The sequence below is a fragment of the Notothenia rossii genome (genome assembly GCF_949606895.1).
Source record: "Notothenia rossii genome assembly, chromosome: 3".
Lineage (NCBI taxonomy): Eukaryota > Metazoa > Chordata > Actinopteri > Perciformes > Nototheniidae > Notothenia > Notothenia rossii.
The window spans coordinates 89338744-89356122 of NC_136901.1; the positions used below are offsets into that span (position 1 = coordinate 89338744).

The 17379-nt window shown below is 40.0% G+C and overlaps 2 protein-coding genes and 1 long non-coding RNA gene across 5 annotated transcripts in view; all 3 read left to right on the forward strand.

Moving 5' to 3' along the window:
- Window positions 1-1114: 1114 nt before the first annotated feature.
- LOC307031816 (low affinity immunoglobulin gamma Fc region receptor II-like) lies at window positions 1115-8295 on the forward strand. Of its 3 annotated transcripts, XM_079669250.1 has the most exons (11): window positions 1116-1653; window positions 2101-2361; window positions 2670-2924; window positions 3101-3220; window positions 3340-3355; window positions 3455-3543; window positions 3687-3749; window positions 3832-3888; window positions 7436-7495; window positions 7858-7946; window positions 8066-8295. In XM_079669250.1, exons 2-10 carry the CDS (start codon window positions 2256-2258, stop codon window positions 7938-7940), a joined length of 849 nt encoding a protein of 282 aa, XP_079525376.1. In that variant the 5' UTR covers window positions 1116-1653; window positions 2101-2255; the 3' UTR covers window positions 7941-7946; window positions 8066-8295. The 3 variants fall into 3 exon arrangements, with proteins under 3 accessions (XP_079525378.1, XP_079525376.1, XP_079525377.1); XM_079669251.1 differs by lacking the exon at window positions 3687-3749 and having other exon boundaries at window positions 1119-1653; window positions 3098-3220; XM_079669252.1 differs by lacking the exons at window positions 3687-3749; window positions 3832-3888 and having other exon boundaries at window positions 1115-1653; window positions 3098-3220.
- Window positions 8296-11659: 3364 nt separating this feature from the next.
- LOC307033073 (uncharacterized protein) overlaps window positions 11660-17379 on the forward strand; it is a gene marked incomplete at its 3' end in the record, with an annotated part of 36394 nt that continues 30674 nt past the window's right edge. The window contains exons 1-3 of the mRNA XM_079671342.1: window positions 11660-12305; window positions 12418-12450; window positions 12603-12863. Of these exons, the coding sequence (XP_079527468.1) occupies window positions 12191-12305; window positions 12418-12450; window positions 12603-12863 (409 nt within the window). The 5' untranslated portion in view covers window positions 11660-12190. The remainder of the gene's footprint in view (window positions 12306-12417; window positions 12451-12602; window positions 12864-17379) is intronic.
- LOC307030920 lies at window positions 15719-16474 on the forward strand. The gene is made up of 2 exons (XR_013805822.1): window positions 15719-15767; window positions 16095-16474. It is a non-coding gene; the product is annotated as an uncharacterized lncRNA (long non-coding RNA).

The window sequence follows — 17379 nt, forward strand, 5'->3', positions numbered from 1 at the left end:
GACCATTTTTATGGAATTAACTTAATCTTTGTTCGACTGTGGATCAAATGTTGCACCTAGAAAAAACATATTTTCTGTATTCAAATGATTGCTTTATTACGAATGATATAGATATTAAATGTTGCTCCCTTAAAGTAGAGTCTATCTCGAGGAGGGGGATGGACTTTGTCTCTCTTCACATTCACTTCTGGTAAAGAGACTATGAGAGACTTCCTGTGGGTGAGATTGTTATAAACTCGAACTCCTCCATAACACTCCATCACCGCATTTCAACTATTTGGTTAAAGCTGTTACACACATTTTCATATGAAATATTGGTGAGAAGGCCCATGGATTATAAAGTGAGAATGACGCCTGCAATTGTATCTCCTTCTTAAAACTGTATGCACTTTATTTTTTCTAGAAAGACTTTATGCAGCAGCCTTTAGAGAAGCATCAAGGATATGTTAACACCTTATCTCTGTTCATCATTAGAGGAGACCTAAACCAAGGTGCAAACAATGTGCTGTGTTAAAAGCTGCTCAGTTGTGTGAGCTTTGTGTAAAAGGGAAGGAAGCCCTGACCGTGTAAAGAAGTAAAAAAACAACTTCCGTTTCTAATATTACATTGCATTTGTTTCTCTGTAGTTCCTGATTTCTCTTCATATGCTGCAGTTTCAATCTTTCTATTTGCACAAAGTAGAAGAATTTCTCAGAAGCAGATTCTCAGTGTTGGATGTGAAGATGGGACACACTTTGCTCTGTCTACGGGTTTTTTTCTGTGAGTACTTTTCCTGTTTTAATTGCCATTGATAAAACTTTTTAAAAGCCTGAGGTTAATATATATTTCTGTCAGTTTGATAACGTCTGATTTAGTTTCATACTTATTTCAGTTCTGTATTTACTTTACCGTGGACAAGCTCAAGGTAATTATACCATTTTCATACTTTTTGTTTACTCATTCTAGACAAATCTACTGAAGTAATTCTCCAAACAACTTCCGTTTGGTCAATGTATAAAACTGTTTTTGACAAAAAGAAAACACATTTTACTTTTTGTTTCTTGTAAAGGAAAGCAATAAAATCTATGTAAATGTATCAGGTAAGTGATCAAAGTAATACCACCATTACCAAGTTCAATAAAAACATTTTTTATTTATTTATGAGCCATGTTGATGTGAACACGCAGTTTGGACAAGTTCTAATATATAATCTGTAAATTATTGTAACGGTTAAACAGCTCCACTGACATTTTTCACATACTGTTTGCAGAAACTATGTAGGATCCAAGGAGTGCATGTAACCCAATTATACATCATAATGTTATCATTCTGTGAAATGTTTTTTTCCAACAGACAGACCTAAGGCTGTCCTCACTGTGTCTCCATCATGGCCGAGTCCTGGAGCCTCAGTAACTCTGAACTGCAGCGTTGATCATCCTTCTGCTGGCTGGAGCTTCTACTGGTATAAGGCTGTTCCCAAACTGTCAGACCACTCCTACGGCTCCTACAACTCCTACAGCTATGAGCTGCTACCTGGCAGCGAGAAAGGGACTGAACAGCATCTCTTCATCATTGATGGACAAACACACACAGCAGGATATGTGTGTAAAGCAGGAAGAGGAGATCGAGTGTATTACAGTTGGCAGAGTGAACCTAAGTTTGTCTGGTCTGGAGGTCAGTATGTTCTTTCTTTCTGTAGTTTGTACCACCATTAGGCCAACAAATGTCTTTCTCAAAGTTTGCCTGGTCTTGAGGTTTGTTTTGACTTTTCCATTATTGCAAAATGGAACAAAGTCACTTATTTTGGGAACTTCTCTTTTACACCAGCATCAGGTCATAGTTCAGTTTTCAAAACCTTTCTCTAAAACAGAATGATGATTGACTGATTCATCTTCTGGACTTGACTGCATTTGTTAAATAGTTTAAGGCATAAACAATACATATAATTAAACACATTTGTAGTGTGAGATTGAGGCACTGGTACTTTCACTTTAGTTTTCCTCCTACTTTAGTTTGTTCCCGTTTGTTTTTTCAGGGTAAATTAAGTGGTAGTTTTTCCATACCAATGCATTGTCTTCTTCAGTCTGCATGGTTTAAATGTCCACTCTTTGTGTGTTTCAGATTTGAATTCAGCAGCGTCTCTCACAGTGAGTCCTGACAGTGTGCAGCACTTCCCCGAAACGTCTGTGTCACTGAGCTGTGAGGGAAACTCCACTGAGTGGAGAGTGAAGAGGTTTACGAAATCATACCTTTATCCCTGTTCTTCCTGGGGGACAATGACTGGATCCACATGCACAATAACCAGCAGCTGGGTTAGTGGAGTGTTCTGGTGTGAGTCTGAAACAGGACAGTTCAGTAATGCAGTCAACATCACTACAGATGGTGAGTTTTAATTATTTAAAATGTTTGTTTCTGAAGTATTATGTTGTTTTGAAATGTGAAGGTGACAACAAGCATTAGCCAAACGTCTCTTCAAATTAGTAAAACTTCATAAAAAAGAACAATTTGCGAAGTGGTTTCCAGGGTTACTTCTCTCAAAGATCAAAGATAATATTCTGTGTTTTAATGTCCTCATGCATCTACCTGACATTTCAGCTTCTGCCAGACTAGGCCAGTTGTGCATAAACATATTAAATCTGCAAAAGCTGATGACTCTGTCAAAGCCTTTATATTCTTTGATTTCTTTTCAGATGATGAAATGATCCTGGTGAGTCCTGTCCGTCCTGTGGCTGAGGGACGTTCTGTCACTCTTAGCTGCAAGTTCAAGACAGGAACTGTTCTTTATAATGTGGATTTCTATAAAGATGACAAACTCATCCAGAACAATACCAGGAAGGAGCTGACCATCTCTGCAGTGTCAAAGTCAGACGAAGGCTTTTATAAATGTAAACAGAGAGATCCAGCAGATGGTAGGACGTCACCAGAGAGTTGGTTCCCAGTCAAATGTAAGTATGATTTAAAAACCCTTCCTTTTTTGTAAGCTGTGTTACAGTCTGAGATAAAGAAAGCTTAGTTTCATCTGAATTAAACTGTGTTTGTTTAAGATAGATGTTTTATACAGTTAATCTATAACAGGAACGTTTAATATAAAATAAATATTAATAAAGATTACTTATAGTAGCAGCGTCCGGACCTGGAAAAGCCTCTCAATTTCCCATTCTTCTGATCGTTGGGCTGCTTGGTGGAGTTGTACTGATTATTCTCCTGCTGCTGTTCCTGTATTTATACAGAAAGTCAAAAGGTGAGGTCATTTTCTTCTGATATCAGATTGACTCTAATGTAATCACACGTACTGTTTTAACAGTAGAACACTTTGCAAAACATAATAACATAGCAGCAAATGTTTTCTTTTTTTAACAGATCCATTCTCTATCAGGTTGGTACAACACTCCATTTTAATTTGTTATGAACATGACAGCAGTGATATGTTCCTTTATAAATCCTCTTAATTTACTAAATGTGTTTTGCACACCAGATCTCAGAGGACCAATCATATCCCTGCTACAGACCACATGATCAACCAGGACGAAACTAACCAAAGAGAAAATGCTTCCGTTCTTCAGGGTCAGCCTGAATCCTTAATACGTTTTGAATGTATTGTTAACGTTATTAACCGAGTAGCATTTCCATTTCTCATTGGTTGTTTTTACAAATGTAGGAGTTCATCTATTATAGAGGGATTTCAATATGAATTTGGTTTGATATAGATTTGTCTTCAAATAATGCCTGTCTCTATGAAACAATCAAAGGCCCTGAAGAACCTGCATATGGTACAGTATAGTCAATATAAATACTGGAATATGACAATTCAAGGTTCACTCTTTTAAATATAAAATACATTGTATATTTCAGATGAATCCATGGATGTGACATATTCTGTGGTCGCGCTCAAAAACATTTCTAAGAAGGGTGAGTGTTTGAATTTATGTTGTCATGGCCTGGCTCTTGGCCATAACAAAAAGTGTGGGAAGGACAAGAATATGTATATAAAAAGGTATTTATTTGGCAAAACGTAATGTGGCCAAAAAACAAACATAAGGCAAGGCAAAAATAAGAATAAGCGCTGCTGCTCTCCGAGGTCCAGTCCTCTGGCGGGGAGCGACCTCGAGGCTCTGGCTCAGGCCTTTTAATCCTCCGGTGCGAGCTGTCAGGTGTCCTCAATCAGTGTGGGCACAAGCAGAGGAGGATCATTAAAGGGCCATACGCACCACAGGAGACCTCCAAGCAGGGGTCGTCACACCCCCCCCCCTTAAAGTTGGTGTCCCCAGGACCACCGGCATAACGAATTAACCCTATCCCAAACAAAAACAAAAAGTCAAAGAACACAACAAATATATAACACCCTCTCTTAGCGAACCCTAATTGTAATATACCACCTTATCACAACATCTCTGGATGTGACCAAGCCCACCGCAGGAGTAGCACCTCCGGTCGTTGGCACGCCCACAGTCACGAGCCATGTGGCCTGGTTTGTTGCAGTTGTAGCACACATCCTCCGTTTGGTCACAGTCCCTAGTCATATGTCCTTGATCTCCACACCGATAAGAGAACATTTCCTTGCCACGTCCTCAACCCCTGCTGCCGCTGCCGCCACGACCACCATCAAAGCCGCCGCCACCACCACCACGACCACTTTGACCAGTGGAGCAATGCTTGGCCTTCTGGTTTTTACGCAACATAGTTTTGGCCATAGCCCGCGAGATCACGCAGGAGGACGTGACCTCTGGCACCACTGTAGAGCTCTCCTCAAACCCAGACTCAATCAGCCCACCATTCACTAAAAATGCCGGAAGAACATCAGCCCAAACCCTGCTACCTGCCAAACCGTTGCCCAGAATAAAATGTATCCCCTCGATTGGCAAAGCTGGACGTACACCAACAGCTATTTCACCTTTAACAAGGTCACAGTCAATATAAACCCTATGAACAGGCATAGGAAGAACTTTTAATCCCATTCCCCGACTCAGAACTGTGTCACCTGTGTCACTTTCATCCGACAACGGCAAAACAGAGTCAACATTATAGGAGTCAAAAGCCCCTGTGTCCCGCAAGATTTTGATTGGAACTCTGACATTAATACCTAACAATGACACCAAGCTGTCTCGTATAAATGGAGTATAAGATGCCAAAACCTCAGATCCACATAAGTGGGATTTAAGCACATCGGCACCACAGCAGCTTTTCACAGGAGCAGCCAACGCAACAGGCCCAACAAAACATCTTCCTCCCTCAGATTTTGCTCTAAGCGCAGGACATTCTTCCTTCCAATGGCCTCTTTCACAACAGTTGTGGCAATCATCGTTATTAACCACATTAGATTTGATCAAACTCGATTTCCCTGGTTCCATCCCAACATCCTTCCTATTTCCTTCAAACAGTTGGTGCCCCAGAGCGCCCTACGAACCTGCTCTTATGAAGCAACACAAACTCATCAGCTGCCACCGCAGCTCCAGCCGCGGAAGTTACCTTGTGTTCTGTTATGTGAGTAGCAATCCTGTCAGGAAGAATATTTTTGAACTGTTCCAAAATCATGAGTTCACACAAATCGTCAAAAGAAGCGATTTCAAGAGCAGTTAACCAACGTTTAAAATGAACCGACAAATCCCTCGCCATCTCCACATAGGTTTGACCTTGTTTCTGCTCAAAGGACCTAAAACGCTGTCGATAGGCCTCTGGCACCAGTTCATATGCCCTAAGTACCGCCGATTTTATCTTACTATAGCTAGAGCTATCCTCAAAACATAGGGAGGAATATGCAGACTGTGCGTTTCCTGTGAGAACACACTGAAGCATCAGTGCGCAGTCTGCATCAGGCCAATCTCTAGCCCTAGCTACACGTTCAAACAACAAAAAAAACGTGTCAGGATCACTTTCATTAAAGTGCGGCAGCAAGCGCAGGTTATTAATGTCAAAACGATGAGACCTTGGCAACTGTTCACCCAGCCCCTCACCATCTCTGAGAATAGACAGACGATGTGTCTCCAACTCTATCTTGGCTTTCTCAGATTCTTGCCGTATCCGCTCCACTGTGATTTCCTTTTCAATTCCCAACGCATACTTTACTCTGTCATGTTCCAGCTGCAACAACAACAATTCTTTCTGCTGCTCAAAAGAAAGTGCACTAGCCTGAAAAAGAGGTTTTAACAAAACCCCCTCTTCCTTTGCAGCAAACACTCCTGTCTCACTCAATGTCGACACTATAGAGTCTTTGATGTTCTCCTTCATCCTCCTATCACCGACAATAGTCACCGAGAAATGCTCAGCAATCAAGAGCAGCTGCTCTCTTGAAAAAGTGCCAAGAGACTCCTGCGACGGAGCTTCAATAAATGCCTCTACGTCAGCCATATTAATTTAGATCGGGCCCTCACCGGAATACAACACCGAACCTTTTACGCCGAGAGAAGAAAAAAACCACCAAAAAAAACCGGACCGACACCCAAACGTTTGCTATGCGTCCAAAGTGGAACAACACTAACTTATTGATTGGAGTTTCCCCACTAACTATTACCATCCCACTGAGTGATCTCCTCCCTAGTCTTCATGCAGTTACTTGTGGTGGGTATTTATGCACTGGAGACCGCTGGCCCAGCAAAGCGACGAGCAGGCTAGCAACACTACTGAGACCACGGCCATGCTCCCAAGCCGAAGCTTCAACCACTTTCTCCGCAACACTACACACCCCGCTCAACAATCCCAAGGGAACCGCCGCTTAACCTGCCAGGGAAAACTCCGCACCACTCTGCACTGCTCCACATAAAACGCACCCGTGTCAACAAGAGAGAAACGAAAAACAAAGCAAACAGCTGATCACGGCTAAGAACAACTGGCAAACCCTGTCCTGAAATATAATGCAAAACAAATCAAAGCCTCACAAAGTAATCTAATCAGTACCCAAACAACGATCTGAAATCTAATGTCCTTCCCACAATGAGCCGAACAAAGAAACCGGCCGCCCTGCACACGCGCTCCCAACAAACTTTATACACGCGCACCAACTCCCAACACAAATCTTACCTATCCGTTGCTGTATCACATATAAAAGAAGTGGACGAGCCCCCATCTGTCATGGCCTGGCTCTTGGCCATAACAAAAAGCGTGGGAAGGACAATAATATTTATATAAAAAGGTATTTATTTGGCAAAACGTAATATGCCAAAAAACAAACACAAGGCAAGGCAAAAATAAGAATGAGCGCCGCTGCTCTCCGAGGTCCAGTCCTCTGGCGGGGAGCGACCTCGAGGCTCTGGCTCAGGCCTTTTAATCCTCCGGTGCGAGCTGTCAGGTGTCCTCAATCAGCGCGTCAGGTGTCCTCAATCAGTGTGGGCACAAGCAGAGGAGGATCTTTAAAGGGCCATACGCACCACAGGAGACCTCCAAGCAGGGATCGTCACAATATTGTAACAAAAACATGCAATAAGTTTTGTCTTTTCATGCTTTCTCCTGATCCGTCTAACAGGGAAGAAAAATGAACCGGAGGATTGTGTTTACTCACATGTGAAGATGACGTCAGCTGCAGGTATGAAGAAATACTACCTGCTTTAAGTTTTTGTTATTGTGCCTGCTAGGGTGTCATTTTTAAATGTGCCACAAGGTGTCGCCAAAGTCAGCAATGTTCAAACCCTACACAAAACTTTGTCAATGTTTGTTAAGTTTATTTTGTGTCAGTTCTATGCATTCATGAAAAAAACATCAGGGCATATTACATTTCATTCATCTGTTTCCATACATGTATAACTGTTGTGAATCATCATGAGCAATTCCTTCTCTCAAACTATCACTTTACCCTCTTGGGAGGAAAATGTATACCAGTACATTTTCATTTTTAACTGGGGGGGAATACTGTAAAAAAATAAATAATAATAATCTCTTAATTCATAGGGAAGTCAATTCCTGCACCAGCGGATGAAAGTGTTTATTCTGAACTCAAACCAGGAACAGCTCTTGGTAAAATTGCAGCGTAACATCATGTAAGTATTTGGATTAATCACTTTATATATTTCATATATTGTTAAATATATTGTAAATGGGAGTAATATGTCAATTCTTTAAAGGATTAAACCATTTTTCTTCTTTGGTTTTCTTTCAGACCAAACAATGTCTCTTCTGTAAGGACAAGACGAATGGAAACAACAAACCAAAACGAAACCTTTGTTTATTAAACCTTATCTGCAGCTTTGCTCTCCATTTATCAGCCAGTATTTTGTACAGTTCATGTAATCGCGGAAAATGTGAAATAAATGCATCGTAAGGCTTTAATCTATGTTTATTTAAAAAAGTAAGCTTTGTTTTGCATCAATAAACTTGACTTTAATTGTTTCTAGATTTTTCTTTACACAAGGTGTTTGTTTTGTTTCATCATCCTCCCTTTTGTTTTGGTGATCCAGTACAGTCATGCTTTTAGGTGACAGGAATAATTTAGAGGTGCAAGAGCTGAGATGTGACCAAAAAGATGTCACTTTGAATCATCGGCCTTGTTACTAGTGATGAAGCAGAAGAAACATCTAATATTAGAGGTTTACAGGATGGCTATTTTACCAACACAACCTGACTTTTGTCTTCTGTTTTTAGAAGATAAATGATCAATTATCAGAATTACAATTGCAATAAAGGTCAGGTAAAGAATTAAAAGAGGTTAAATCATTCTGCAGTTGTCTCGATGAACCATCTAACTCAGAGGTGCCCAGTAAGTCGACCGCGGTCGACCAGTCGACCGCAGGGGCAATGCTGGTAGATCGCGAGTCATTCATAAAAACACAAATCCAGCTCCGTTAAAATAGACAAAACAGGTTTTGATCCCTCCTCCCTTGGCCTCCCTGCCACTTAATTCAGGAGTTTACTTGATTGACAGAAAAAGCAACCTATCACTTTCCAGTCTGTTAACCCAGACTGCAAAGCGATACAAAATCAGTCAAGTGCCGGGAAAACTCCAATTTAAGTTAAAGAGATAAACAAGATAAAAACAACAAAATGAGTGCGGGACCGAGGAAAAAGCTAAAAACATACCACTTCCATCCAGAATGGGAGGAAGAATGTTTTTTTGTGATGTCACATTCAAAGGTTATTTGCCTTATTTGTAAAGCAAGTGTCGCTCTGCCAAAGAAAGCTAACGTGGAGAGGCATTATCGGAGTGTTCACAAGGCATATGACAGCAACTTCCCTCCGAGTAGCGAGTTAAGAAAGAGAAAGGTGAGGGAACTTAAATCACAATTAGCTGGACAGCAGTCACTTTTCTTAAAGCCGACATCCACCGCAAAGGCAGCCACTGAAGCATCTCTACGAGTGAGTCACGCTATAATCAAACACAAAAAATCCTTTCAAGATGGAGAGATGGTGAAAGAAGCCTTCGTAGAAGCAGCAGACGCCTTGTTTCGGGATTACACAAAAAAAACAGAAATAGTAAACGCTATCAAGGCCGTCCAATTATCACGGAGCACAGTCACACGTCGCTGTGAAGTCATGGCTAAGGATTTGACCCAGCAACTCAGGAAGGACATAGAAGACTGCGAGTGTTTCTCACTCCAACTAGACGAGTCCACTGACGTGAGCGATACAGCGCAATTGTGCGTTTTTATCCGGATGGTGTTCACAGACATGACGGCGAAAGAAGAATTGCTGACAATTCTGCCAATGAAGGAACACACTCGGGGCGAGGACATTTTTCGGACATTTAAAAACTTTGTTGACAACACTAAACTCCCCATGTCTAAGTTGAGTTCCATCACAACGGATGGTGCGCCTGCGATGGTGGGCCGTTGTAATGGTTTCATCACAAAATGCAGAGAGGATGACACATTCCCTGACTTTCTGAATTATCACTGCATCATACACCAGCACGCACTATGTGCAAAGAGGTCATGGATGTGTCACTTAAAGTGGCCTGTTCTATTCGGGCAAGACCTCTTCAAAGACGGCTGTTTCGTGCATATCTGGAGGATGCCGACTGTGTTCACACTGACCTCTTACTACACACCGACGTAAGATGGCTGAGCAGGGGCAATTTTCTCCAGAGATTTCGAGTGCTTCTACCGGAGATAAAGGAATTTCTCCATGGCACCAAGCTCGCGGAGTACGCACGTCTAGATGACGAGGAGTGGCTGTTAGATCTGGCGTTTTTAACAGACATTACACACATGTTAAATGAGCTGAACTTGGAGCTACAAGGGAAAGACAGAACTGTGGTTGACATGATCAGCTCAGTTAATGCCTTCAAACGAAGACTGCATCTGCTGTGTTCAAAGCTGCAGCGCAAAGATTTGGCCAACTTCAAAAACATCGCCTCTGAGCTGGAGAAGCAAGGGAAGGACAGCGCGCTCCTTGACAGTGTGCGCTACACAGAGCAAGTCAATAACATTACATCTGACTTCGAGAAACGCTTCCGAGACTTCGCTTTGCTCGAGCCAATCGCCACATTCATGTGCTATCCGTTTAGTGAAGACCATGATATTGATTCGCTGGCCCAAAACATCGGAGCAGTGTTTCATCTGAACCCGTCTGCGCTGGAGGATGAGATGTTGTCGCTGCAGGCCGACATTCAGTTAAAGGCGCGTGCCCATGCCGGACAGTTTTGGAACTTATTCAGGGTTGAAAAGTATCCAAACGTCAGAAAATGTGCCACCTCACTGACCTCACTCTTCGGCTCAACTTATTTATGCGAGTCAGCCTTCTCCCAAATGAAGATAGTGAAGTCGAAATACCGTTCCCAATTAACTGATAAACATTTGGAGGCCTGTCTGAGACTAGCCATCAGCAGTTACTGTCCTGATTATGCAACATTGACGGACTCCATTCAGTGCAAGTCATCAGAATATGGTAGGTACCCACCTAAATATATTGAATTGTGTTTTGCAGCATTATATCAGGACCATGGAGAGAGGTTTCTTACCCTGCTTGTTTTTATGTGTTTCTTAACAGGGAAATGAAGGGACAGTCAGCAAGAGAAGGAGAGAGACAGAGAGAGGGAGAGAGAGAGAGAAATAGAGAGAGAGAGATAGAGAAATAGAGAGAGAGAGAGAAAGGAGAGAGAGAAATAGAGAGAGAGATAGAGAAATAGAGAGAGAGAGAGAGGTTAACATGCCTTTTTGTTTTATGTATTCATGTATTTGTTTCTGTTCAAGAACCCAAATAGAGTTGTTGTAGTTATCCCAAGTATAAATAAAACGTTTTATTCAGCCCCTTGCCATTTGGGATTTTATTTTTGGTTGGTAGACCTCCGTGAGCTGGTCATTTCAAAAGTAGCTCACCGGCCAAAAAAGTGTGGGCACCCCTGATGTAGAGAGATGGAAGAAGGGAATCTACTGACGCACTACCGCAAACATTACTTTGTCCAATTTGTGTAAGTATGTTTTACTAAAGATATTTATTTAACTTTTTCTCCAGTCACTGTGCAGTTATAATAGAAGATTGATTTCGATATATGACCGCAAGGTGGTGTCAAACTACTTTATCTGATACTTTACCTACTCTACACAATGCATGGAAGTGGAAGCTTTCAATTCTGACTACCCACCACATTTAAAACTACACAGCTACTGAAGTGTCGTGGTATTATTTATTTCGACCATTTTTATGGAATTAACTTAATCTTTGTTCGACTGTGGATCAAATGTTGCACCTAGAAAAAACATATTTTCTGTATTCAAATGATTGATGTATTACTAATGATATAGATGTGAAATGTAGCTCCCTTAAAGTAGATAGAGTCTATCTCGAGGAGGGGGCTGGACTTTGTCTCTCTTCACATTCACTTCTGGTAAAGAGACTATGAGAGACTTCCTGTGGGTGAGGTTGCTTCTAAACTTAAACTTGAACTCCTCCGTGACACTCCATCACCGCATTTCAACTATTTGGTTAAAGCTGTTACACACATTTTCATATGAAATATTGGTGAGAAGGCCCATGGATTATAAAGTGAGAATGACGCCTGCAATTGTGTCTCCTTCTTAAAACTGTATGCACTTTATTTTTTCTAGAAAGACTTTATGCAGCAGCCTTTAGAGAAGCATCAAGGATATGTTAACACCTTATCTCTGTTCATCATTAGAGGATACCTAAACCAAGGTGCAAACAATGTGCTGTGTTAAAAGCTGCTCAGTTGTGTGAGCTTTGTGTAAAATGGAAGGAAGCCCTGACCGTGTAAAGAAGTTAAAAAAACAACTTCCGTTTCTAAGATTACATTGCATTTGTTTCTCTCTAGTTCCTGATTGCTCTTCATATGCTGCAGTTTCAGTCTTTCTATTTGCACAAAGTAGAAGAATCTCTCAGAAGCAGATTCTCAGTGTTGGATGTGAAGATGGGACACACTTTGCTCTGTCTACGGGGTTTTTTCTGTGAGTACTTTTCCAGTTTTAATTGCCATTGATAACACTTTTTAAAAGCCTGAGGTTAATATATATTTCTGTCAGTTTGATAATGTCTGATTTAGTTTCATACTTATTTCAGTTCTGTATTTACTTTACCGTGGACAAGCTCAAGGTAATTATACCATTTTCATACTTTTTGTTTACTCATTCTAGACGAATCTACTGAAGTAACTCTCCAAACAACTTCCGTTTGGTCAATGTATAAAACTGTTTTTGACAAAAAGAAAACACATTTTACTTTTTGTATCTTGTGATGGTTTCTAGATGCTGTACTGACCATTGAGCCAAACTGGACAACTTTTTTTACCGGAGAGTCTGTTACCTTCAAGTGTGACTTTACAGGAGACAAAGACAGCGACTGGTTTTACTCAATCTACAGGAATGATCAAGAATGGCTTCCTTACGACAAACATGAGAGCTATGAGTTACACCCTCTAACTCCAGACTACAGTGGTGCATACCAATGTTTTTTTGATCAGAAGGACTCAAGAAAGAAAAGCAATAAAATCTATCTAAATGTATCAGGTAAGTGATCAAAGTAATACCACCATGACCAAGTTCAATAAAAACATTTTTTATGTATTTATGAGCCATGTTGATGTGAACATGCAGTTTGAACAAGTTCTAATAAATAATCTGTAAATGATTGTAATGTTTTAACGGTTGAACAGCTCCACTGACGCTGTATAGGCAGGTGAAGTATACTGTACAATCCTGTGCTTTTCGTTAACACAAAGTAATGAGTATTAAAATAAGAATAAGAAGACAGGGATCAGTTTCTTATATCAAAGCATTTACATAAAGATAATACTTCACCAACAAACCTTGTTATACTTTATTACCTGTGACAAATGGATTGTTTTCACATTGACAGTTTCTGAGAGTAAGTCATTTATTATCAGTTAACTTTTTTTTACTGTTTATACAAATAGTATTTTGGTTATTATATGTAAGTACAGTTCACACTTACATTTGTTTTTTTACATACTGTATGCAGAAAATATGTAGGATCCAAGGAGTGCATGTAACCCACCAATTATACATCATAATGTTATCATTCTGTGAAATGTTGTTTTCCAACAGACGGACCTAAGGCTGTCCTCACTGTGTCTCCATCATGGCCGAGTCCTGGAGCCTCAGTAACTCTGAACTGCAGCGTTGATCATCCTTCTGCTGGCTGGAGCTTCTACTGGTATAAGGCTGTTCCCAAACTGTCACACAACTCCTACAACTATGAGCTGCTACCTGGCAGCGAGAAAGGGACTGAACAGCATCTCTTCATCATTGATGGACAAACACACACAGCAGGATATGTGTGCAAAGCAGGAAGAGGAGAGCCAGTGTATTACAGTGGGCCGAGTGAACCTAAGTTTGTCTGGTCTGGAGGTCAGTATGTTCTTCCTTTTTCTTTCTTTCTGTAGTTTGTACCACCATTAGGCCAGCAAATGTCTTTCTCAAAGTTTGCCTGGTCTTGAGGTTTGTTTTGACTGTTCCATTATTGCAAAATGGAACAAAGTCACTTATTTTGGGAACTTTTCTTTTACACCAGCATCAGGTCATAGTTCAGTTTTCAAAACCTTTCTCTAAAATAAATTAAGTGGCAGTTTTGCCATACCAATGCATTGTCTTCTTCAGTCTGCACGGTTTAAATGTCCACTCTTTGTGTGTTTCAGATTTGAATTCAGCAGCGTCTCTCACAGTGAGTCCTGACAGTGTGCAGCACTTCAACAAAACGTCTGTGTCACTGAGCTGTGAGGGAAAGTCCACTGAGTGGAGAGTGATGACATTTAGGAAATCTGACTTCCTTTATCGCTGTTCTTCCTGGGGGACAATGACTGGATCCACATGCACAATAACCAGCAGCTGGGTTATTGGAGTGTTCTGGTGTGAGTCTGAAACAGGACAGTTCAGTAATGCAGTCAACATCACTAAAGATGGTGAGTTTTAATTATTTAAAATGTTTGTTTCTGAGGTATTATGTTGTTTTGAAATGTGAAGGTGACAACAAGCATTAGCCAAACGTCTCTTCAAATTAGTAAAACTTCATAAAAAAGAACAATTTGCGAAGTGATTTCCAGGGTTACTTCTCTCAAAGATCAAAGATAATATTCTGTGTTTTAATGTCCTCATGCATCTACCTGACATTTCAGCTTCTGCCAGACTAGGCCAGTTGTGCATAAACATATTACATCTGCAAAAGCTGATGACTCTGTCAAAGCCTTTATATTCTTTGATTTCTTTTCAGATGATGAAATGATCCTGGTGAGTCCTGTCCGTCCTGTGGCTGAGGGACGTTCTGTCACTCTTAGCTGCAAGTTCAAGACAGGAACTGTTCTTTATAATGTGGATTTCTATAAAGATGACAAACTCATCCAGAACGATACCAGGAAGAAGCTGACCATCTCTGCAGTGTCAAAGTCAGACGAAGGCTTTTATAAATGTAAACGGAGAGATTCAGCAGATGGTAGGACGTCACCAGAGAGTTGGTTCTCAGTCAAATGTAAGTATGATTTAAAAACCCTTCCTTTTTTGTAAGCTGTGTTACAGTCTGAGATAAAGAAAGCTTAGTTTCATCTGAATTAAACTTTGTTTGTTTAAGAGAGATGTTTTATACAGTTAATCTATAACAGGAACGTTTAATATAAAATAAATATTAATAAAGATTACTTATAGTAGCAGCGTCCGGGCCTGGAAAAGCCTCTCAATTTCCCATTCTTCTGATCGTTGGGCTGCTTGGTGGAGTTGTACTGATTATTCTCCTGCTGCTGTTCCTGTATTTATACAGAAAGTCAAAAGGTGAGATCATTTTCTTCTGATATCAGATTGACTCTAATGTAATCACACGTACTGTTTTAACAGTAGAACACCTTTGCAATGCAAAATAATATCGTAGTACTTCTTTTTTTTTTACAGATTCATGCTGTATCAGGTTGGTACAACACTCTATTTTATTTCATTATGAACATGACAGCAGTGATATGTTCCTTTCATAAATCCACTTCATTATCTTCATGTGTATGGCCCACCAGATCTCAGAGCACCAACCAGGGCCCTGCTACAGACCACATGGTCAACCAGGATGAATTTCAAAACATGCCACAATATTCTACTCTCCTCCACGGTCAGCTATTGTCCGGTTTAATAATATGATTTATTTTAACTTTTGGTCTTAATTGTGATTAAAATGTGGCTTGATTTTCACTTCTCTGTAGGTGATCGTTGTCTCTATGAAACAATAGGAGGGCCTGTAGAAGCTGGAAATGGTACAGTATTTCCTCTGTGTTTAACATGGAGTAATACAAATACTACTGCAGTGGCCAGCAGTGTCTAAATAAAGTACAGGAATTGTCCTTTGATACATTATTTTAATCCTTCTACCAGATGCCAGTAATGAACCAGAAGAGAGCCTTTACTCAAATGTGGCAGCAGGTAATGTCAAGTACAAAACACTTGTATACATATACACATATATATACTAAAAGCTTTTAAAATGTGCTGCTTGCCAGTTTCAGCAATGAGTAAATCCACCAAATAAAGCTTTTACACTTTTTGTGCATTATTATACCGCATGTTGTTTTCCAGTAATGTCTTGGTTTAATGATACATTACTTAAAATATCATAATTATTAAATGGCAAATGTAAATATGTTCACACACAAATGAATTGGCATTAACATACATTGTTTTATTCAAAAATAGACAGTACCACGAGCAGAAATGACCCAATGATAATAATTTATTTTGGTTTTCTTCCAGATCAATAAAGACATCCTCATGGACAGAACCAATGGAGCGGATAAAAACATGAAAAACAACATCCTTGTTTCAGCAATTGAGTGTATTTGCTGCTTTTGTGTAAATAGCGCAGTGCCTTTTTAAAAAAAGCCTTTCTAGGAACATGGTGAATGCTTTGCAATTCAACTGTACTTACTTTCTGTGTACTTATATTTAGTGTAAAACATTGTACTACCACCTTATCTGTTAAATGTCTGATTCAGATCATGTGGCTCGAACCTTGTTGTACATTGAGTGATATTAGAGCCAGATACTAATATATGCAGTATGGACACATGCTTTAGCACTGTAGATGCACACAGTGGACACACAAATATATTATTAATAAAACCCAAATGCAATTATACCTGCATGTACTGTTCAGTGAATGATTCTTACTAGATGCTACCACAGGGTGCCCACAAATTATCTAATGCCTTGATTTTATCAGCAGAAGTAGTCTCTTGCAAAGGCCAAAACATCTGAAGTCACAGCACCACCAATAGGTCAAACAAGCTTTTCAGATTCAAAGGAACTGAAGCACACACCTTTTGTACAATGTATTGGTTTTCTTTCAGACCTGTAGGGCCCGTTTTTTGTTTTTTATAACTTGGTTTATCTTTTCTAATTTTTAATAATACAAATGTTCTGTATTGTGTGAAGCAGATTAACCAAAATAACTAAGAACATGATGGAATTTCTCATGCGCTTGTCACCAATAGAAAAACATCAACCCACAAATCTTATCTTTATTGCATGATTTCAATGCAATCAAAGCAGTAAAGCCTGTCCAGGAAGAAAACAAGGCAGAACATTTTATATTTTTCAAACATGTTATTGTCATTACAATTTTTAAATGGAAACCAAAACCCTCTTAAGCCCCAAGCCTGTTTTTCAGGTTTCAGACTCGAAAATGGCATTCCCAGAACAAATGACCATATCTTCCCTTCTAATAGGGTTAAATTAATTTAAAAAAAATTCAAAGTAAAATATTTTGTACTTATAGGGAAAACTAACCTTGGATGATGGGTTAGTAGACTAAAAGCTTTAGGAATCCAAAGTACAACATATATTAAGTACCCTGTATCAAGATTGATGCAAAACAAGTGATGTTTTACCTTTTTAGACAGATTTAGCAAAAGAAACCTCTTCTGGGCCATTTGGGTGGCTTTTCCTTATCTTTGGCCCCCCTTGCTCGATTTTGACAGATCACATCTCTTTCTGACCGTTAGAGCCAACAGAATCGAAGGGAAATCGTCCATCACAC